The sequence below is a fragment of the Sinocyclocheilus grahami genome, unplaced genomic scaffold (genome assembly GCF_001515645.1).
Source record: "Sinocyclocheilus grahami isolate Dianchi unplaced genomic scaffold, SAMN03320097.WGS_v1.1 scaffold60.1, whole genome shotgun sequence".
NCBI lineage: Eukaryota > Metazoa > Chordata > Actinopteri > Cypriniformes > Cyprinidae > Sinocyclocheilus > Sinocyclocheilus grahami.
In genome coordinates this window covers 1,241,374-1,264,280 of record NW_015505239.1, presented here as the reverse complement: position 1 = coordinate 1,264,280, position 22,907 = coordinate 1,241,374, and the positions used below count along the sequence as shown (strand labels likewise).

Here is a 22,907-nt window from a genome sequence, read left to right as displayed (position 1 = left end):
ATGGGAGTAGATTTCTTTGATGTCTCGTGGCAAGTTCAGATCTAAGAACTGCATCTTGATGTAGTTACCAGCGTCCTCAAAGGTGTTGGGACCTGAGAGATGCATGGCATTGTATTTTTAGCATGGTTTTGCATATCAGAAACAGAAGCCTAATTAGGATATTTGTATCTTAATAGAAGTGATGTTCCATGATGAACCCCTACTTAAAATGTGTTAATATTATCAGTTTAAATAATCTGTTTAAATGATAAGAATCTGTATGTTAAAGAATTAAGTTTATATTTTTGTTTGCAGACAAAATGCTGTCTCGCCATCATAATCAGTGAAGCACATGCTCAGATGAGCTTTCTTGATCTTCTCCACGAAGACGTCCTTCTTGTTGAGGAAGAGTACAATGGAGGTGGCGGCGAAGTAACGGTGGTTACAGATACTGTTGAACAGGTGGAGACTCTCATGCATCCGGTTCTTTGGTTGGAACGGCATGGAAAAACGGTATGTTACTAAAATGCCTCATAGTAATAGTGCATGTAAAACGCCCGGTTGGAATTTCATTGATGGACCACAGTTGCAACCTACCACTTCATCATCCTCCACCAGCACCATGTCGTATGCGCTCAGAGCAGCGATGAAGATGATACAGGTCACACCTTCGAAGCAATGGATCCACTTCTTCCTCTCCGAGTGCTGACCGCCCACATCAAACATCCTGCAGACCACGAAGATCAGTTTATTGGCATTGGTGTCCATTCAAACTTATCTTATTAAATTCTGATTGTTAAACTTGCTTGGAATTTTGAGATGATGATGGTCATTGGTTGGTTTACTTCATGCCATAGCTATCATTGAGAAGGCTGAAGGTGTACCTGAAGTTGATGTCCTTGAAGGAGAACTGGGTCTCGATGATACCGGTGGTCTTCACTCTTGATCGCAGGACGTCCTGTTCAGTAGGGTCATAGCCAGGCTTGACCAGCCTCTCCAGGTCATTCAGATAGATTGGAGATAGAGTAAGAATCAATACAAATTTAATTATGGACATTAAAACCTTGCGAACTGGTATTTAATGCTTTAAAAGGCTAATTATGAGACCATACTATCCGGCAGAGTCGTTGAGCTGGTATTCGGAGGCTCTGTCAAAGCACGCCTGGATGCCCGAGTCCTTCCACAACCTCAGGATGATGTCAGACAGCTCCTTTGGCATGGTGCCTTCCTCGATGGTGTCTGCTAAGTGCATCAGCTTCCTTGCATCATCCTGCAGCAAACAGGTAAATTGATGTAATAAATGATTTTTTCAATCAGTCATGGCCAGGGTTGGGGAAAGTTACTTTTAAAAGTAATGCATTACAATATTGCGTTACTCCATAAAAAAAGTAACTAATTTCGTTACTTAGTTACTTTTTTTGGAAAGTAATGCGTTACGTTACTTTTGCGTTACTCTTTAAATCTGGACAGGGCTTGCTTGTTTGTTTTTAAAATAAAAAAGTAATATTTTTGGCAAATATAAAAGCCTTTTCACACCAAAAGTGAAATGAATAAGCCTCAGGCTGAAGGGAAAGTAAATTTAAGTCCGCACAGTAGAATCCAGAAGAAGAAATTTCAACACATTTCAGCAATAAAAAAAGACACGAATGTTTGTCTAGAGTAATTTGTGCTTATTATTATAGTTGAACTGGATCATCGAAGGTCAGAAGCAAAGACATTGGTTAATAGAATGGGATTAAATACATAAAGGATATTTGTGTTGTTTAACATTTAATTGTTGCAGATTTGCGTCATATTCTGAGTTGCATTCTTTTTTTAAAGTTTTTTTTGTGAGTGAGATGAATTAATGCATATTCATATTTATTTTAGAACTACATTAACATCTTCTGATTTCTCAACATGGGGACAGGAGAGCTGTCAGTCAATAAATTAGGGAAAAAAAGTAACCTGCGTTACTTATTTGAAAAAGTAACTCAGATATTCTCTTGTAAATTAAAAAGTAATGCGTTACTTTACTAGTTACTTGAAAAAAGTGATCTGATTACGTAACTCGCGTTACTTGTAATGAGTTACCCCCAACACTGGTCATGGCAACACATCATGTTTTTACGTTACTTTAATTATTCAAAATAATTTAACTTCATTTTTGAAGCTATACAAGATTCAAAATTTTTTCAACGTTTTTAAGTTTAAGAATGTGGAATTTCTTTTTACATATTTATCAGCTTGTATGTATTTGGGCCGTTGTAACTAAAGGTGTTTAAGCATTAGCTACTATACAAACTTTTCTAAAGTGATGATCAGTGACTGTAAATACTGTAAAATCCTTCATCATTACATTTACATTTAGTCATTTAGCAGGCGCTTTTATCCAAAGCGACTTACAAATGAGAACAATGGAAGCAATCAAAATCAACAAAAGAGCAATGATATGCAAGTGCTATAACAAGTCTCAGTTAGCGTAACGCAATACACGTATATACTATATATATATAATAAATAAAAAGAAAACAGATAGAATAGAGCAAGCTAGTGTTAAAGGCCTTTTTTGCTTTTTGATAATTATATAATAAATAAAAGAAAACAGAATACAAAAAGAATAGAAAAGCTAGTGTTCGTTTTTTTTTAAAGAAAACAAGCAGTTAGTAAATGAATAGAGTGCAAGTCTAAAAGGGCCCAGTTTTTTTAAAGACTAGAATTAGAAGAGAGAGTGCTAGAGTAAGAGGGTCGAGTAAAGGTCATCATGATTTAATAGTCTCTTTTAGATGTGTAACATTCATGATCTCCCCTATTAATCTGTTTTTAAAAATGCTTCAGTTATTACCAAATTTTTTTTTGGTATACAAGATAATACTAATTTGGTCTTTCTACTTAAAAATTTCACATTTAGTTCAGTCTGTTACTATGAGAGAAAACTGTTTCAAAGGAGATCCTACACAACTTTTTTTTTTTCATTGCATGAGCTTTAAAAAAAATTAACACATCCTGGAGTTATAATTCATTGGATACTATAGTGTGAATTTAGTAATTAATCTGGGACATCTATGCTTTGTTTTCACAATAAACAATTCCGTTACAGTTTTTTTCTGTTGTACATGTACCTGTATGCAGTTATATCTGTTGAACCTCTCCCTGCCCCTACCAAACAATTAATGTTTTTTTACATACACAAATATTTAAACACACCTAATATAAAGTGGGATCTTATATTTTTGCACAAGTTACCATGTTGTTTTGATCATGTACATATGATAATCATTCAATACCAAAGTATTACCATCTGATATACTCATTTTGCCATGGTATCACTACAGTTCTTTTCCATCATTTAACCTGTTTATTTCTGTAAATGACTAATGGGAAGAGCACCTGTGAGCATCTCCATAAGAAAGGTTGAGTGTGCTCATGGCCCTCACAATGGCTAGGATCGACTGCAAGGTGTTGCTGTAGATGATGACAACGAACTCCAAGCACTCTTCAAGGGAGTAACCATCTTTGTGAATAATTCTGTCATTAAAAAAACAAACATTTAATTCATTTAATTGACCAAACTACTCATATGAAAGAGAATACAATGAATAATGAGTATAGTCTCACATCTGAATACAAATGAATAATGAGTATAGTCTCACATACATGTCAATAAATTAGAATGTCATGGAAAAGTTCAATTATTTCAGTAATTCAACTCAAATTGTGAAACTCGTGTATTAAATGTTTGTGGCTTACCCTCCTTGTGAAGGGTGTCAATGATTTGTCAGTCAATAAATTGATTGTGTAGCCTAGTGAACCAAACTGAGAGACCATTTTGAAGGCTCAGGAAACCTTTGCAGGTGTTTTGAGTTGATTAGCTGATTGGCATGTCACCATATTCTAATTTGTTGGGATAGTGAATTGGTGGGTTTTTGTTAAATGTGAGCCAAAATCATCACAATTAAAAGAACCAAAGACTTAAACTACTTCAGTCTGTGTGCATTGAATTTATTTAATACACGAGTTTCACAATTTGAGTCGAATTGCTAAAATAAATGAACTTTTCCACGACATTCTAATTTATTGAGATGCACCTGTATAAGCCAATTTATGGTATTATCATACTTATTTTTTCTCAGCACTTACTTCATCTGTTTGACAATAGTGCTTTTCCCCCGACTCACCAGCACCTGAAGAAGATAGTAATTAGTTTAGTATTGCGATTATTGCTTTAATTCATTTTTATTACATATTCCCATGCTGTTCAATAGTTAGTTGTTGGTACGATTTTTAAATGTTTTTGAACAAAGTCTCTTATGCTTACCAAGGGTGCATTTATTTGATCAAATATACATTAAAATCAGTAATATAGTGAAATTATTACCATTTAAAATAACTATTCGGTTTTAATATATTTTGTAATGTAATTTATTCTTGTGACGGCAAAGCTGAATCTTCAGCAGTCCAGTCTTCAGTGTCACATGATCCTTCAGAAATCATTCTAATATGCTGATTTGGACCTCAAGAACTATTTCTTTTTATTATCAATGTTGAAACAGTTGTCCTGCCTAATATTTTTGTGGAAACTGATCAATTTTTTCAGGATTCTTTGATGAACTGACATAACAGAACAGTGTTTATTTATTGAAATAGAAATGCTCAACATTAGACTTTGTCTTAAAATTTCTTTAAAAAAGGGAATCTTACACCAGTTGTTTAAATACAGTATATAGCAGCAAGTTATTTGTTGCAGTGCGTTAATTTTTCTAAGATGTCACTTAAAAATGTATTGCAAATCATGTATTTGCTGAGATAAATCTAGATGGTAATATATTGTAATAGTAGACTTTAAGTTATGCTTTAGGAAATTAAAATCACGAGACCAAAGTTATTAGACAAACTCATCAGTATTTTGAACGGATTTCATGGAGTATAATAATATTTCTGATATTGATTATTAGCCGACTGATTCGACAAAAGTGTGGTAAGCCTTGGTTGCTTTTTGTTTTGAGGGGTAAACCCACTAAGATTAGTCAAACTGTAGACATTCACACAGTAATTATTAATTAATTGTATTTTTTATTTATTTATTTTGGCATGCATATGTGAATTAATGAATACATCCTTCTCCTCTACTGTGTTTATCTTTTGAAGGATTACATTAAGGCTTATTATTTTTGTCCTAAGCCTTGTCCAAGCTTGACATCCCATGACCCTGACCTACATCACCTCACGGACAAAGACACCTGCAGTTATGATAAACAGTGATATATAATATAAATGCATACTTTTAATATGTCTTGATTCTGGAATGCAAGTTGTTTTTTAGGCATGCAAGTATTTTAGTGTCTTTTGCAATAAGATTTAGATATATCACATTTTGAGTCTCCAGTTTGACTACACGTTGGTTTGAATTTCAGTAAGGCGTCAGTTTTCATCTTGCATTTGAGCTTGAAATCTTTAATGTTCCTTTCATATGATTGGATATGTTGACTATTACAGTTTAGGCTTTTTCAATAGAACTTGGACTGAATGTAAATGTGTTCTTGATGTTGAATATTGACATCTCTGAGTAATTCTAATCTCACTTTCCCACTGTAGTCATCGGGATCAGTTGACATTTTCCATGTTGTGGACACAGTGTGCACCACAGCATTTAAAGAGCTTTAGTCTTTTACGTGACAGCTCACTGACCCCAATCTAAAGATTGATACATTTTAATCCACAGGCATTACATGTGAGAGAGACACTTTCTTCATTGTACTTTTTATCAGTAGCAATTCATTTCAATTTGAGAGTTTGTTCCAAGTTGTTTTATACGTGATCATAATAAATCATCATAAAAACTAGTATTAATAAAGCTTTTCTTATGCCACATGCAATAACAAAGTTTCTTTCTTGGCATCGATGGTTCTGTAAAGAAACGTTAACATCCATAAAAATTTTCCACTGCACAAATGGTTCTTTAAGGTCGAAAAAGGTTCTTTAGATGTTATTCACAGAAGAAAAAAAAAAGGTTTGTTTAAGAACTCTTCACTGAATAGTTCTTTAGGGAACCAAAAATTGTTCTTCTTTCGCACCGCTGTGAAAACCCCACTTTTGGAACTTTTATTTTTTAAGAGTGTACACTGCATTAAATATGTATTTGCATTTATCTGGGCAAATACACAGGGTATTAATAGGCTATTCTTAGGAACCGGTGCTACTTCTGCAACATTTTTCTCATCATGACACTGGGTATAATTAGACAATAATCAGTCACGTTTGATAGATTTATCTCAGTTTAGTTTGTAATGCAAAAATAAATTTGAAATAAAGCTGAGATTTTAAAGTTTTTTTATTGTTCTATTCAGTGATCAGAATTTTTTCTTGGCAGAAGGTACACAAATATTAATTAGAAATGTGTTATGGTGTCATGACATTTGCTAGTTGCGAAAGTTTTAGCCATTTTTCTCTTACTTTTGTGAATGACAGAAAGGTGAAATGAATGGCAGAGGTGAAATAATGCAGCATAAAATCTTGTAATCGGTATTAAAGAAAATACAAAATCACACTCGATCTTGTGAATGACCCTAATGTAAAGTTCCCAAACAATGTACTATTTTCTCAGTTAATTAAATAGGCAAATCAACATTTGAACTTCCAACTTAGTATACTTTTGGTGTAAAGTGAACAACCTATTGCCTTATTCACTGTAACCTCTTTCAAGTGTCTCTTTCAATCTTTACACTGAGACTGCAAAAGAAGGGAAGTATAGGTTCACCCAGTAACGTTTATGCAGAAAGGCCAACCTGTATTTGTTATAAAATATATATAACTTTAATTAGTCAACAACAACGATGAAAAAAACCCCAAAACAAATAAAAAATACAATACTATAATATTAACTGTTCATAAGATCTAATTCAGGATCTTTTTCACATTAGAATATCCTAAAAAAGACAAAACAAGGGGACAAACCACAGTGATGAATAACATCTTACAAATGAAAAAAAAAAAAACATTTACAACAACCATTTCACACAGTCCGTTTGCGATGTGTGTTGAGAAAACACAGTGGAGGCCAACACAGACACATCTGGTAATTGTGCTCGATTCCATCACTAGTTCGGCAAAGTCCTCTGTCTTTAGAAAACAGTCTCTCTCTCTCTCGATTCGTTATGTCAAAGGCCATACAGCAACACAGCAATATCCAGAATTTGACTACATATCTGTACAGTACAAATACAATGCATGCAAACTCAAACAAGCCCCCTAAAGTTTAGCTCCAAATGATTAATGCTTCCAAATGATTGCCTATTATGTGTTTAGAGGTGCTTGCATGGATGCTTATTACTAAAAATGTCTGGAGAGGTACATATTTAAAAACAATTCTGCTTTGCAAAGAGATGGATGGGTTTTGAACCCACAGCTCTTTGAAATTTTTGCGTGCAATAGTACATATTTATATAAATGAAAAGAACAAAAAAAGTGATGCACATACTGTACAGGAGGCTGTAATCAGTAATAAACCAAACATGTAACACACAGAAACGACTTTATATTTAACACACATTAGCATAGCAACATATGGAAGATCAAGAAGATTAAAAGATGAGTTTCTGATGATGATAAAGTGTTTTTCCAGATGCACCAAATATATGTAGAAATTCTTTAGCCGTACATCTGCAGAATGAGAACATGTGCTTGGCTAAAAAAGTCCGCTAAATGTACAAATGGCTTCAGTCCCATCTTTCCTCTGGTATCAAAACATCAAGTGCAGTCAAACTGTCCATTAAGAGATTCCAACTATCCGGTTAGTGGTATGTACATAACGTTTTATGATAACGGTCACATGGTGTGTTATTATGCGAATACCGTTGTAATAAATATATTGGAAGAAAAGTAACAATGATAACAAAATATTTGCACAGATCTATACACAAAACGTTTTTGTCTCTTCTTTTTTTTTTTTGCTCTGTTTCCATACAAAGATATCCACAGAATCTAACTATGTACAGCCTACAATAAATACTATGAATTTTCAAAACCGTATTGTTTATTTTCTCCTCAGTCATAATGGTTGTGGGTATACGCTTGTGTGTAATGGTAGTCAAAGACCTTGAGGTCAGCCTCGAGTCTTGCTCATTTGGATGGAGTGGGATGTTTTTCCGTCTCATGTCTCAGCCATGCTGCTCTGCTCCTTGTGGTGTCTCCTGTTTCGTGGCTTCCGGAGGTCTTTCTGTACTTCCTTGAGGTCCTTCTTGTGTGCGTGAGCTGCGGGCTCGTCCCCCATCTGCCAGTAGTCCTGGCAGTACTGGTTGATGAGGCCCATCTCTGGCTGGCTGAGGATGGTCAGCAGGTCTTTGTACTGCTCTGCGCTGGGCGTCCAGGTGCTGGACTGGAAAGGCGGCACGGCGGGAGCGGTGGATTCAGTCTGGATGGTGTTGACGGTGCGGGCCGAAAGGACCACCAGCTGAAGTTTGACCAGCGTGTGCTTGAAGTTCTTCTCGGTGGAGGTGCACTGGAAAACCCCTCCATCAGAGAGCTGGAGAGAGCGCAGGAGAAGACCCTGCTCTGTACGAACGACGCGTCCATCAGAACGGATCTGAAATACATTAGGTTGTTGGGAAAAAGATATTAGGTTAAAATGTACATTGATGTGAAAAGGGATTTTTCCTGAACTGGTCATCATTAATTGTTTTATTTTTCTCAATTATCAATTTCAAACAATTAAAACAATTGAAGGATCATGTGACACTAAAGACTAGCGTAATGGCTGCTGAAAATTCAGCTTTGCATCACAGGAATAAATTACACTTTAAAATATTTTAAAATAGAAAAATGCCATTTTAAATTGTAATAATATTTCACAATATTACTATTTTTTATGGTATTTTTCAGAAAATAAATGCAGCCTTGGTGAGCACAAGAGATGTCTTTCAAAAACATTCAAAATTTTAATTATTCCAAATATTTGACCAGTAGTGTACAGGATTATATTAAGCAAATAATATCTATGGTAATTGTTGCATTATTAAAATTCACAACATTCAGGATATTGCTTTAACATGCATCAATTATGGCATAACATTCTGTCGCACATACCTCTCTCCTCCTGTCACTGTTCTCCTTCTGGAAATGCCACTTGATTGACACATGAGGAGATCTGGAATGGCTGCTGAAAATTCAGCTTTGCATCACAGGAATAAATTACACTTTAAAATATTTTAAAATAGAAAAATGCCATTTTAAATTGTAATAATATTTCACAATATTACTATTTGTTATGGTATTTTTCAGAAAATAAATGCAGCCTTGGTGAGCACAAGAGATGTCTTTCAAAAACATTCAAAATCTTAATTATTCCAAATATTTGACCAGTAGTGTACAGGATTATATTAAGCAAATAATATCTATGGTAATTGTTGCATTATTAAAATTCACAACATTCAGGATATTGCTTTAACATGCATCAATTATGGCATAACATTCTGTCGCACATACCTCTCTCCTCCTGTCACTGTTCTCCTTCTGGAAATGCCACTTGATTGACACATGAGGAGATCTGGCCTGGCACTCCAGGAAGGCTGTGCTTCCCTCTACTCCATACTGCACTGTCTCCAACGTGTTCTTATTGGCTGGCAGGAATTAAAACAAAATACTATCTAAAACAATAACCAAAATCAAAAGGAGCTATTTTACCTTTTCCAAAATATGTTTTCGGTCTAATCTTAAGACTAAAAAATCTTAACACCAAATGTATTTTTAGGTTCCTCACCATTGGAATTATAGCCCCTGCATTGCCTTATAGGGTTGCCATACTTCACATCTTGCCTCCGACTCCGCCTACAAGATTCAGACAACCAATTTCAAATGAGGAAAACAAATCTTGTAAGTTATATTCTAAGTATAATGATCCAACAATAAAGATATTTACACACATGCAGCTCTAACCTTTTTTGGTTTGCTGAGTAGCGAGAGCAGGACTTTCCATCCCAGGCACAGTAAGGGTCTCTGGCCAAGCAGCAGTCAGCACAGGCCTCTCCGTACACATCACACCTGTGCAGTGCCAGATGAGTGACGCCCATCACTGAACTTACATACAGCTGTTGCTACACAGGAAGACAGGAAAATAAAAGAAGAGTTTCATTCAAAATACATCATTAAATCCCAAGATGACAAATGTTCCTCATCTGTAAACTGCATTGCATAAAACCATCTGCTTAAAAAAATTTAAATAATTCCTGTTTTAAAACTGTATTTAATATTATTGCTATTAATATTTGTTATCTATTAATATTATTCGGAGCTATTTTACCTTTTCCAAAATATGTTTCAGTCTAATCTTAAGACTAAAAAATCTTAACACCAAGTGTATTTTTAGGTTCCTCACCATTGGAATTATAGCCCCTGCATTGCCTTATAGGGTTGCCATACTTCACATCTTGCCTCCGACTCCGCCTACAAGATTCAGACAACCAATTTCAAATGAGGAAAACAAATCTTGTAAGTTATATTCTAAGTATAATGATCCAACAATAAAGATATTTACACACATGCAGCTCTAACCTTTTTTGGTTTGCTGAGTAGCGAGAGCAGGACTTTCCATCCCAGGCACAGTAAGGGTCTCTGGCCAAGCAGCAGTCAGCACAGGCCTCTCCGTACACATCACACCTGTGCAGCGCCAGATGAGTGACGCCCATCACTGAACTTACATACAGCTGTTGCTACACAGGAAGACAGGAAAATAAAAGAAGAGTTTTTTTCAAAATACATCATTAAATCCCAAGATGACAAATGTTCCTCATCTGTAAACTGCATTGCATAAAACCATCTGCTTAAAATTTTTTAAATAATTCCTGTTTTAAAACTGTATTTAATATTTTTGCTATTAATATTTGTTATCTATTAATATTATTTGCTATTAATATTACAAAATTTGTGTTTAAAGTTCTGAATCATACAGTAAATGATGTGCAACTTACCCGTTTTGGAGAAATTTTCATAGTAGTGATTGGAGTTGGAACCTGTAATATGAAAAGAATTGTAGTTATTTTTTTATTGAAAAAATAAATATAAAAATATAATACAAATGAACGATATGTTTTTGAATTTTATGAAATATAATAACATAAAATATACATTTTAATAAAAAATAAAAAAAAACTAACGAAAAAAACCAAACAAACAGTATATTGTTCTCAATGTGTTGACACAAAGTGTAATGGGAACATAAAAAGACAATCTTACTCTGAAGACCTCAACCTCTTCCAGAACCAGCTCTTCAGTCTGTAGATCATCTCTGGGCAGGACAATCACTTTCTGAATTGTCCCTCTATCTGTAAATGACCAGAATAGAGGAGTCAGAAATATTTATAACATATAATATTATAAAGAATGAAGTTGGCTTAAATTTACTTGAGAGCTATTAAAACAGAAAAAGACAATGACTCTACTAAATTGCATTTATAGATCTAGAGCTGCTTTGTTGTGTACAAAAGCATTAATATTACAAGTGTTACAAATTTGCAGTTCTAAATTGTTATACATTTTCCATACAATTAGTTTTTCAAAATTTAAACCACTGTGTCTATTTATAAATTAAAATTAGATTCTGAATGCCAAATGTCAATGTGGTCCCAGACTTTTAGACACCAGAGTTTGCATTTATAGATCTAGAGCTGCTTCGTTGTGTACAAAAGCATTAATATTAACAGTGTTACAAATTTGCAGTTCTAAATTGTTATACACTTTCCATACAATTAGTTTTTCAAAATTTAAACCACTGTGTTTATTTATAAATTAAAATTAGATTATGAATGCCAGATTTCAATGTGGTCCCAGACTTTTAGACACCAGAGTATGCATACTGTTTTTGTAAAAAATAAATATAAAAACATAACATAAAAAGACTATGTCTATGTGGAGATGTGTAGCAAGTTCACCTGTTCCCAAGAAAAGCACTTCATAGTTGCCATCAGCTGCAGCCACTTGGTCCACTGTGATGGTGGTGAACTCATAATCCACATTAGTACGGACAACTAGGGGGCGCTTGTGGACTGGATAAACGGCATTGAACATGGTCGGATGGTTGCGCATGAAGTTGATAACCTCATCAGGATAGTCTTTAGTAGACTTCATGTTGGGGGTGAACGTCCCTCCTGGACACTGAAATCACAGGGATAAAACTGAGTTTTTTTTTTTTTGTATTTCACCATCTAAGATTGTCTAACATCGTCTTTATATAATGTATTAAATGTTACTAATGACACTCACTGTTCCTGGTCGGGGGTAAGGAATTTTACCCTGGTAGGCAACCCACTGGTAGTTTGGCCCTTCCTTATGAGCGAAAGGACCATTGAAGACCATGCGGACATCAGCCATTGAATACACACATACTGCTGAACCTTTAAACACAGACCTAGAGATGCAGAAAGACAAGAATCCATGCGTTGAAACAAAAAGAGAGGTGGTAGACACAGTATTAGACCACACTGGCCTCGTCACACAGAGAATGGAATATTGATATACAAAGTAAAATATATATATATATATATACAGTGGTGTGAAGGAAGGGGGCCAACACTTTTTCACACCACTGTATATATATACATTATATGTGCGTTGTCTTTATGAAGATCTGCTGACCACTATAACCATCTGTATGTAATGTCACAATCCAATCACTGAAAATTTACTTTTTTCCTCCAATCTCATATTTTTCCATCACTATAAGGGGCTCCATAGTTTTCAATGTACTTTGGGACACACTAATTCCAAATTTGAGCATTATTTGTCTAAGCATACAATTATTTGGTATAGCAACAATGGCTAAACCAATGTTTGGGGATGGACCTTTTTTTTGTAGAATTGTACAGTAAGAAAGTTATTTCCCTTAACCAGGAAATTAACGTTCTTAGAATTGACAAGACAGTTGACCCTGAGAGGTCAGCTAAATATCTACAGCGGATCTAAAATATTCATAATTAATTATAACTAGTTATGGTTAATTATTCATATTTCCCATGAGCTGATTCGTTACATATCAGCAAGGCACACAAAAAGCCAAAAGTCTGTGAGTGTATGTGGCAAGTCGTCAAATCTATCTCCGTTCAGTTACATCACACAAAACACAACGCACTGAGAGGACAATCTTTCCCTCTCACTGTTCCTCTCTGTCTTTGTCTCAGTCTCCAAAATTCTCCATCTTGTTTCGACACAAATTAACCACAAAGGACCAGTGATAGTCTGCTAGCCAAAACGACAAAGATGTAAATAGGCCATTGGGAGAAACAGAGTATAACGTGCAGAGTGGGACTGTTTTGTGGGGGGGCTTCATTGTAAGAGCAGTTGAGCACCATCAACGTTTTACTTGAAGGACAATGTAAGGGGGATGGGAGACAGAGGTACATAGAAGGTTAAAAAAGGGGCAGAAGTAAAGAAATCAAAAGGAGACTCAGATAGTTTAGGGAATAAGGAGGGCAAGTGGTAAAAGCATAGACAGATGTCCCATCAAAAACAGAACGAAGATGACCTCAGACGGATAGTCACGGCTAAACGGACTAAGTAATCAAGTGCTGAGGGAAAATCCCAGACTACAGCAAATGAATCTCGCTCTTGCCAAGCCACAAAAAACAACCCATAAAACCTCACTGCCGCTCTGAGGAAAAGGGAAAACATCTAGTCAAAAACTCCACGGACAAGTTCATTCCTCAAACACAGTGGCAGAGGGAGGGAGAATGACCAACCAAGTGAGAAAGAGAGACGAAGAAAGGAGTCCTGAGGGTACCTTGTGCGCTATGTTATGGGAGCTGTGAAATGAAGCAAACATAGAATGATCACTTACTCGATTTATGCACATTGCAAAAGCAATAAAATTCTAGCATTCATGCGCTTACATTCATTTGCCTCTGAAGAGCGGCAGAGGCTGTTACAGCTGGTTTGTCAGCCAATCCTATTCAGTCCTGTCAATCAAACTCTCCCACACCGGGAAAGACTCCATTTTGTTTAAGCCTGTTAAGATGCAGCTTACATGCATGCGTTACCTCACACATGTGCACATAAATGCACAATCATGTATGAAGCATAATGTAAAACCACAAAAAAAGCAATTTTCAGCCAGTTTTTAAAAGTCCAATTTGTAATTTTATGCTCTACAGGAACTTCAATTTCATACTCAGAACTGCTTGCCTCTATATATTTCTCACAGGCCCTTGTGGCACTTTACGCTTAAGCACAAATGCTACATGCTGCACATACAGGAAAGAGAGGAAATTACTTTTTCCAAGTTATACCCTCTGGAGAGACATATCCATTGAACCATCAGACATGAATGGTTTCCACAAATTACCTATATCATGCCCTATCCTGACATAAGAGGCCTCTTATTTCAGCAAGTATACCGTGAAAATGAACAGAACAGAACAGAACTGAATATAATGTACCTTGGGTGAACACCTCACTGTATATATGGAGTCAATCAAATGGTAAAGCTGTTTTATTTCATGTTTTGTAATCTCCACAGAATCACAGAACATAAAATGTCCCCAAGATATCCGAATTAGATGGAAAGATTTATTAAATAATCAGCACTCTGACAAAAAGTGTCATTGTACTATTATGTTTGTCTTAGACATGTACTATGCCAATACGACGTTTTTGGCCATGTACCATGCTAGTACTATGGTATTTTTGGAAGGGCTATGGGGTACCATTTTAAAAAATCATAAATTGCGATACAAAGTACTATAGTGTTACCATCAGATCACTTATGGCAGCACCAAAATACAGTTCTTTTTGTACATAACGTTTTGTTAAGTACACTGACAATAAAGTATTACGGTATTACCATGGCATTTTGGACATGTACCAAATAATAAAAAAATCAAATTATCTATAAAAAAATCTAATAATCTAAAAAAAAATCTAATAATCTAAAAAATATATATAATTATAGTAACATGGTATACTTAAAATGGTATATTTAAAAGTGCCATGCTTTTATCTGATGATGCTAACACTTTACCATGGTACCACTACAGTAATTTTTTGTAAAGGTAAGTATCATGGTATATATCACAGTACCACAGTATTGCACTTACGAAAAGGTAAAAAAATAAAGTACTGTGGTATTAGCATGGTATTCTGGATATGTACAAGATAAAAATATACTATATGTATTACAAATTATAGTACAATGGTATATTTAAAATATTTAAAATTACCATGGTTTATCTGATGAAACAACACTTTACTATTGTATTACCTCAGTATTTTTTTTGTAAGGGGGCATTATGACATTATGGTATATATCAACTTACTATGGTATTACACCTACAAAACAGTAACAAACAGTACATTGTATTACCATGGTAATACCATGGTATTTTGGATATTTACCATATAAAAAACTCAAATTACATTATGTTTAATATATTCAAAAGTACCATTGTTCTATCTAATCACACCAGTATTTCACTATGGTACCACAACAGTAATTCAACTATATAGAACTGTCCTCTTGGACTGCTTGTATTTAATTTAAAGTGTCCTGTCCTATTAAATTCAAACGGCCAAAGAGGACAGTTAAAAATGGGCTTTAAAAATAGTATTTTCTGACTTAACAAAAGTAAATCTGACTTAATATTGTACAGCATGCTGATCTAAAGATATCTAATCTAGATCAAATGTCAGTAATCAACATCAGAAATGATCAAGTCACAGGAAATTTATGGCTCAGCTAAAAGAGAGACTTACGAAGCTCATCGAAATGTGTCTCAATGCCATCAGAGCCAGTCACAGAGCAGATGAGCCGAGCCTTCAGGAAGGTACTCCACTTATTTACCAGACAGCAGTGTCCTCCATCATCATTCTGTAGAGGAAGTGAGGTCACGTTAGCCATGAAGATTCACTGTTAGACACCACACAAATTCTAGCTGTAAAGTTTGATTTGATGGACACCTTGAGAGTCTGTATGTGTGAAATTAAACCATTGCTTTACATCAGTATCTGTCCTTCTCTCCGGGCTATTTCTGTGGGTTTGCATTAATAATAGTCTATATGGTTCTGTTGGGTTAGTGACAACTATTAAATTCTGGTATTTAGAAAAACAAAATCTCTTCGAGCTAATAGTCCACTTAACTCCATGCAGTTTGCATTCCATCTACAGTCACACAGATGTAAAACAGTATTATTAATGAACAGCAATTGTGAAAAATCTAACATGAATTAACACATTAACTAAAATCTAAGCAGAGATGTAGAAGGACATCTAAAGAGTCTACAACATGCCACAAAGAAGATATCAGCAAGTTTAAGTCTCCACGAAAGACTTGTTTTGGATAATATACAAAAGGTTTTTGGAACCTTGTACTTTCTAAGCTTTACACGCACACCACAAATATATTTTCTGCTGACTAACCACTTTCAAGCATGATGGAGTGTGGGTGTGGGAGTAATCTGTGCACGTTCTGCTAGATTTCTGTGCCAAAGGCAGGTTCTGGACAAGTGTAGGCAAACTTGACAAAGACAAACTCTAAAGACAACAGTTTCTCTGCTGTTTCTCTCAACGCCTTTAGCGGCTGAGGAAACCAGCTGTTGAAAATCCAAATACTGTGAGAACAGAACCTTTCCTTACACTTCTAAGTAAAAACCATATCTTGAAAGTGCATCTTAAGAAAGTCCAAAATAAAGTACAAAAAGGACCTCAATCCCACTGAAGAGTTCATTTCCCACCTTGGGTGCGTATGGTTCTGGTGAAGCACTAGGGTCTGCGGCTCGACTGGTTCGGCCTCCCGCGCGAGGCATCTGATCTTGGAGCATGCCCTATAAAACAAGGTATGTGCCTCAATAAAGACCTATTTCTATTCATTAAATTAGGACCCACGAGAATGGCCAAGGCTGTGTCCAAACAAGATGTTGAGATGCTAGAAAGATGGCTGCAGTTTGGTGTATCCATAGTGGACAAAGAAGATGAGTTGATATGAAGTTGTCTAAAACATGCACATGCTGAAAGCCCATGTTAACACATGAAATTGCCTTTGCGTATGGAAAAAAAACAAAAAAAAAACAGACATGCATATTGCAGAACCCCATTAAAGGAGAACAAATGCAGTAGGATCCAAAAGCCTGAGACCACTAGTGAAAATGCTAATTTTATAATAATATTTGAATACATTTTTTTTTTATTAATTGCAAATTATTTAATCAATATGTGAGTGGAAAAACATTAAATTTCACATGATCAGTCAAAAATGTGCTTATATTTGAAAAGTGTCCTAGAAATAGCGCAGAATTTTAAATCAATTTCAATTTCTTTTAGATCTCTACTTCCAGTTTACAATTTCAAGTAAAAAAAAAACTTTCCAGATTTTCAATGTGATCTCAGACCATTTTGAATGATGTTCTTATGGACAGTGGTTAATGATGGGACATGGTCATGGGAAAGAAGGGAGGTGAAATTAGGACTATTTAAATGCAATTACCCTCCTAAACACTAGGAAGAGTTTTTGAAGTAACAGAGTCAAAAGACATGCAGGTGGTAAAGATTATCCTGTTTGTTCCAGGGTGGAGAAACATTCCTCTCTAATTAAATAATACCTTTTGAATAAGGTAGCCAACCGTTTGAACCCTTGACCTGCAAATGGTAGCGGGTCATCTGCGAATGACAGTTTACCTGTGCCCTTTGACCTCTGTCCACATAGGTACAGATGGGGTTGTAAGCTCCCGTCCCGCACACATACAGGTGAGTCCTGTTCCACGGCTCGATTAGACGGATGAAATTACCACACTCGCCCTGTTGACACAGAACAGAATGATATCAGTGACGCTGTCATGGTGAAATGATACTTTCAGATGGATATTGACATGCCCATGTTGGAATAACTAGTTTAAGTTTTACAATGGTTGTGGTAATTACTGTAGTAGTGATGCACCGATATTAAAACTATGAGAAAGAGAAAAAAAAAGGCACCTATAAAATAAACAGAGAATATTAAAAATAATATTATATTATAAAATATATTATATTTACAGACTACCATTCAGAATATTGGTGTTGGTAAAAATGTTCCTATGCTTTCTATAAAACAGTAATCTTGTGAAATATTACAATTTAATATTTTTTATTTTAATATATTTCAAAATAAAACGTGATGAATAGAAGGATCAAAAGAACAAAATTTGTTTGAAATAAATCGTATGTATCTTTGTCACTTTGGATTGATTTAATGTGTCCTTTCTGAATTAAAGTAATTAATTTCCATAAAAAAATCTTGCGTATTCTTACATTGATGTCTTTTCCTGAGAGGACACACTCAGTCCTCCTCTGAGGAGCCACGGGCCAGTGAATCTGAGGAGAAAGATGTGACCAGATTTAGACTGTCAAGCCTTGCTTATAGTTTGGTTTGTTGCAATCTGTATTGTGTAACTGAGAAATCTTACTATGAGGGGCTCTTTGTTGATGTCGTTCAGGTCTAGTGACAGGATGTAGTCCTTGCTGCCCACGTACATGCGATCATGGTCCTCGTCCATACGAAGGATTCTGTAGTCCGTCGAGTTGAGCAGAAAGGCAAAGTGATGGATAGTTCCAGTAGACTTCAGCTCTAAAAAGGACAGAGTGAAAGAGTCTATTTATTTATTTAGCACATGCTTTTATGTAAAGTGACACACAAACAAGGAAAAAAGAAAATCTTTCCAAGTGAGAATTTTTTTTTTGTAATAAAAGTGCCTTTTATATTGTTATAGAAACGCTAGATGAACGAAGGTCTTAGGGGTGTGGAACGACATGAGGGTGAGTAATTAATGACAGAATTTTCATTTTTGGGTGAACTAACCCTTTAAGTTAATACAGCTGCCAGGAGAATAACCACCAGTGTTCATTATATTAATGTTCCACAAAATGTGACAACTAGAAAGTGTCAAAGGATTTTTAGTTTGTATTCATTTTGAACATTACATTTGTTTCATATTTTCAACAGCCATTTTGTGAAATGTTCTGATTGAATAGTTTATTGAATAAAATAAAATAAAGACACTTAAAGTCCCCATGAAATCAAAATTAAAGTTTTTTGGGTGTTAGTATCAATATGTTAGTCTTAAGGTTATCTATAAGGCAGTGTGCTCCAAAACAGTGACAAAATTCGCATTTAGAAGATATAAGCATTCAAAGCTTGCAGTTCGTCACTTCCACCAAAACGGCTCAACGATTTTTTTTGACGTCACATCGTACTTCAGCTTCTCATCAAACTTTCTTTCCAATCAAATGCTCTCTAGAATCCGAAGCACCCACCCCCTACACTATAAAATAGACGCTGAAGCCGCAGCTGAAATCGGTCACTTGTCCACAGAATTAGTATTTTCTGTACAGTGAATGGCACGTAGTGCACTATATAGGGGACAGGGAACGATTCAAATAGTGTAAATATGCTTTCCATTGAGGAAAAAAAGAAGTTTGGTTTCGCGCTGTGTCACTCTAACCACCGCACCGCACACACACTCTGCTCCGGTCCAGAGACACGATAGCACAGAGCAGATCACATGCGCGAGTCGGCGCAGACCACAAAATGTATCAGAGCTATTTGAATTCTACGCAGAATGCTATATTTTTTAGCAATATGGACGAGATTGTGGCTGGCATACCCCGTCAAATGCGGCTTTATGGAGCTCAACGGCTCTGAAAGGCTCTAGCCCAAGCTGTGATATAAACGAAAGCTATTGGATATTTTAAAAAGGGGCAGGGCTGCTTGATATGTCCCGCCCTGTCTTCCTGTTTCAGTTAAAATGACGTCAACACATAGGGTGCGTCTCAATCAGCTCCCTAGCCCCCGAGCTCATGATTCAGTAGATTGTGTACACAAATTTGGGCACTGGTAAGTTCCCTGACTCACTGCACGTTGGGACAGTGATCACTCGAATTCCAGTGACATGATTACGTACAACGTCAACGGACATAGTAGAACGTCATTACTGGAATTAATAAACAACAGACAGAACCGATCTCTTTTTGATATTTATTTTTTATTCTCTTTAAACACATCGTTCTGTTACAAGTTCTTACAACATTTCAGCCGAATATTAATTATAAATGTTAATTAGATGTGTTCAATTCCTGTCTAGCGATGTGTGTTTATGTTGAAATATACTAAAAAAACAGTTTGTCTTTTCAAATCTTCTGTCGTGTGTCATTTTATTTATCGAGTTTGCTCGTGTGGTTTATGTTTCGCGCTTCAGAAATGTGATGTTATTTCCGGTAAGGGAGCATAGTGAGCGCCGATGCTCCCTAGTTTTTGTGGTGCATTGTGGTATTTTTCAGGGAGCGAATTTTCCAGTGCACTGGAAGGATTTCGCGACTGAGACAGCCCTTAAAATGACCTTTAAAAGGACATCTGGACACTGAATCCATAATAATATGACAAATAAAATAAAATAATATATATATAATAAAAATATATAGCCTAATAAAATAATATAATACAATATCAAATGTAAATATACGGTTAAGACATAAAAATGTTTGTGGCTTCAGTGACCAAATTCTTTTGGGGCCACTGTACATTCATAACCAGGCATTTCGGCGGCAGTCTGTTTAGTATTATGGACCTAGGGGAAATGCTACTCATCTGAGAAGAACTTATAAAGCATATGAGAAATAAGACAAAGAAAAAGTGAATTGGGGAGAAGATTAATTGAAAGAACATAGTAGGAATAAGAGAACCAAAATAGCAGAGATGAAGAAAGTGAGGAGGAGATGAGGGAGTGTGAATCTCTACGGTTGGGAGTCTCCCCTCAGGGATTGGTGGGAGCCGCTGTTTGCGTTGGCCCACAGTTTCAGTGAGAGTGAGGGTCATAGATCACGCTCACAGACACAGGCGCACACTCAGCGACAAATCGAGCACCACGTGTTACCCTGACCCATGTGATCCTACAGTGAATTATTTCTGAAAACTCTTCATTTTTCCCTTTTCACAAACAGCAACCAAGCAGCAGAAACGTGGTAATAATTAGCAGGCCACGGCTCCATTTGGTGCGATGACCCAAAGTCCTTGCTCTAGTTAAAAGAGCTTATTAAAGATGTCAGAATTTGTTTTCACAAGATCGCAGTCCATAATACACTATAGTTAGGCCTATTTATTTTACATCAGGATTTGATGTGACAGTCTATTATGTATGGTATTTCTGGTAAGCCCAGACCTTTCTCATTTTGTCTTGTGTACTGAACATAGCCAAATACAACACCTCAGATTATTGATTCATATCACTTAATGTGCTTGAAGTATCAGGCTTAGGCTTGGCGAACAGTTTAACAAACTGTAGCACTCCTTTTCAGGTGTTAAACAAAGTGTGGGAACCAATGTGTGAAAAACAATGCTAGTTAGTGTTGTGGAGAAATTAAATAAAAGTAGCTATGCTAACACTTTAGCTATAATTGTCAACAGCTTGTTAGCAGCGAAGCGGTTTTCAAAATAATGTAGCTTTTGCAGTAATTTCCCTCAAGCAGCAATAAAGTACAAAAAAAATGCTACAATTCTGATCTTTTTTAAGTTGCATCATATTGTTGGTGTGCTAAATCTTGCTGTTGAGTAGCATACATTCAATTTAGCTGGCTAAATAGGTTTAATGCTGTGAAATTATGCGAGGCAAGTCCATTCATAGGAAGCTTTTCTGAGTTTTCGTGACCAAAAAAAAACTAATTTCCCCATGCATGCATCCAACATAGCCTTGTCTGATGACCCTGATTAGCTTCCACTCTACACTCAAACACGCAAATGTGTTAGAAGACCTTGAGGTGTTTATCTCACTTTCTTCTGATATCTCTGGGATGGTTCATCTTAAATGAGGTTGTCAACAAACAGACACAGATAAGCGCAGCTCCACTTCCTGTTCGGTGTTATCATATTGGTAAATCTGATGGTTGCGGCAGATCTTTCAGTAAGCATTCCAATGAGAAATGCAATCAGAGATCTGCTTGTTTCCTTCTCTCCTTTAATCTTTTTCCTTTTTAACGCGTTTCAACACCAGATCGGTCCTCCCGCCTGCGTTTCACACCATCAAGGTAGTGGCACTTCAAAAACCATAGAAATAACAAAACATCAAAACAATTCAGAGAACATATCTTCAATTTTATGTAAGCAAATGGTTTTCTACTTGTTTTAAGCATAATCTAAAAAAAGTGAGGTTTATGCTTAAAGCAAGAAAAAAAATCTAATTAGAACAAAAATTCAAGATCATATCTCTGAATCAAGACTTGCATAATTTTGCTTCTTATTTCACTTTAAAGATGGTTTTTGTCAGGGGGAAAAAATTAAGAAAATTATTTTTGTAGTGCTTTAAACAGATTTCTTCAGGCTGTACTTTCATTTTGCCTCTAGTTTTCCTGGGATTCTTTTTTTCAGTGAGTTTGTATCTACATACCAGGAAAGAGATGATGGATAATTCTGATCCTTCTCACTCAATCTCTCTCACTTTCACACTCTCATCTCTATATCTTTCTATCTTCTGCTACTTTTTCTGGGTCAGGTGAGTGTGTTAAATAAAGAAGAATGTAAATGCAGGTGTTAAAGATAATTCTTCTTCACTTATTTATGTGTTTTTAATAGTATCTAGCTTAAGGAAGCTAAAAGCCTTTATTTACTATGTATTATAGAGCATTCCTATTGAGCTTTTTATACAGGGATTGCAAATTCACTATTGCTGTGAACAGGTCTTATGATAAGAATTTTTTTGTAAAAACCATGATACTTTTTTCAGGATTTAATAAAAAGAAAAAAATTAAATATATATATATATACACACACACAGTATCTCACAGAAGTGAATACACCCCTCACATTTTTGTATTTTTTGTATTATATATATTATATGTATTATATTTTGTATTTATGTATTATATCTTTTCATGTGACAACACTGAAGAAATGACACTTTGCTACAATGTAAAGTAGTGAGTGTACAGCTTGTATAACAGTGTAAATTTG

At 35.5% G+C, this 22,907-nt stretch overlaps 2 protein-coding genes across 2 annotated transcripts in view; both read right to left on the bottom strand.

The window, feature by feature from the left end:
- Window positions 1-276: 276 nt before the first annotated feature.
- On the bottom strand, window positions 277-5,557 carry LOC107584500 (guanine nucleotide-binding protein G(t) subunit alpha-1-like). The gene is made up of 6 exons (XM_016271133.1): window positions 5,541-5,557; window positions 3,349-3,486; window positions 1,092-1,265; window positions 864-992; window positions 577-706; window positions 277-465 (listed from the first exon to the last, which is right to left on the bottom strand). Exons 1-6 carry the CDS (start codon window positions 5,555-5,557, stop codon window positions 277-279), a joined length of 777 nt encoding a protein of 258 aa, XP_016126619.1.
- Window positions 5,558-6,238: 681 nt separating this feature from the next.
- Window positions 6,239-22,907, bottom strand: part of LOC107584499 (semaphorin-3F-like) — a 53,374-nt gene continuing 36,705 nt past the window's right edge. Inside the window, exons 3-15 of the mRNA XM_016271131.1 lie at window positions 18,376-18,536; window positions 18,221-18,283; window positions 17,609-17,728; window positions 16,669-16,758; window positions 15,691-15,805; window positions 12,211-12,428; window positions 11,880-12,102; window positions 11,185-11,273; window positions 10,920-10,961; window positions 10,504-10,661; window positions 10,328-10,395; window positions 9,439-9,572; window positions 6,239-8,539 (exon numbers count right to left, since the gene is read on the bottom strand). Of these exons, the coding sequence (XP_016126617.1) occupies window positions 8,108-8,539; window positions 9,439-9,572; window positions 10,328-10,395; window positions 10,504-10,661; window positions 10,920-10,961; window positions 11,185-11,273; window positions 11,880-12,102; window positions 12,211-12,428; window positions 15,691-15,805; window positions 16,669-16,758; window positions 17,609-17,728; window positions 18,221-18,283; window positions 18,376-18,536 (1,913 nt within the window). The 3' untranslated portion in view covers window positions 6,239-8,107. The remainder of the gene's footprint in view (window positions 8,540-9,438; window positions 9,573-10,327; window positions 10,396-10,503; window positions 10,662-10,919; window positions 10,962-11,184; window positions 11,274-11,879; window positions 12,103-12,210; window positions 12,429-15,690; window positions 15,806-16,668; window positions 16,759-17,608; window positions 17,729-18,220; window positions 18,284-18,375; window positions 18,537-22,907) is intronic.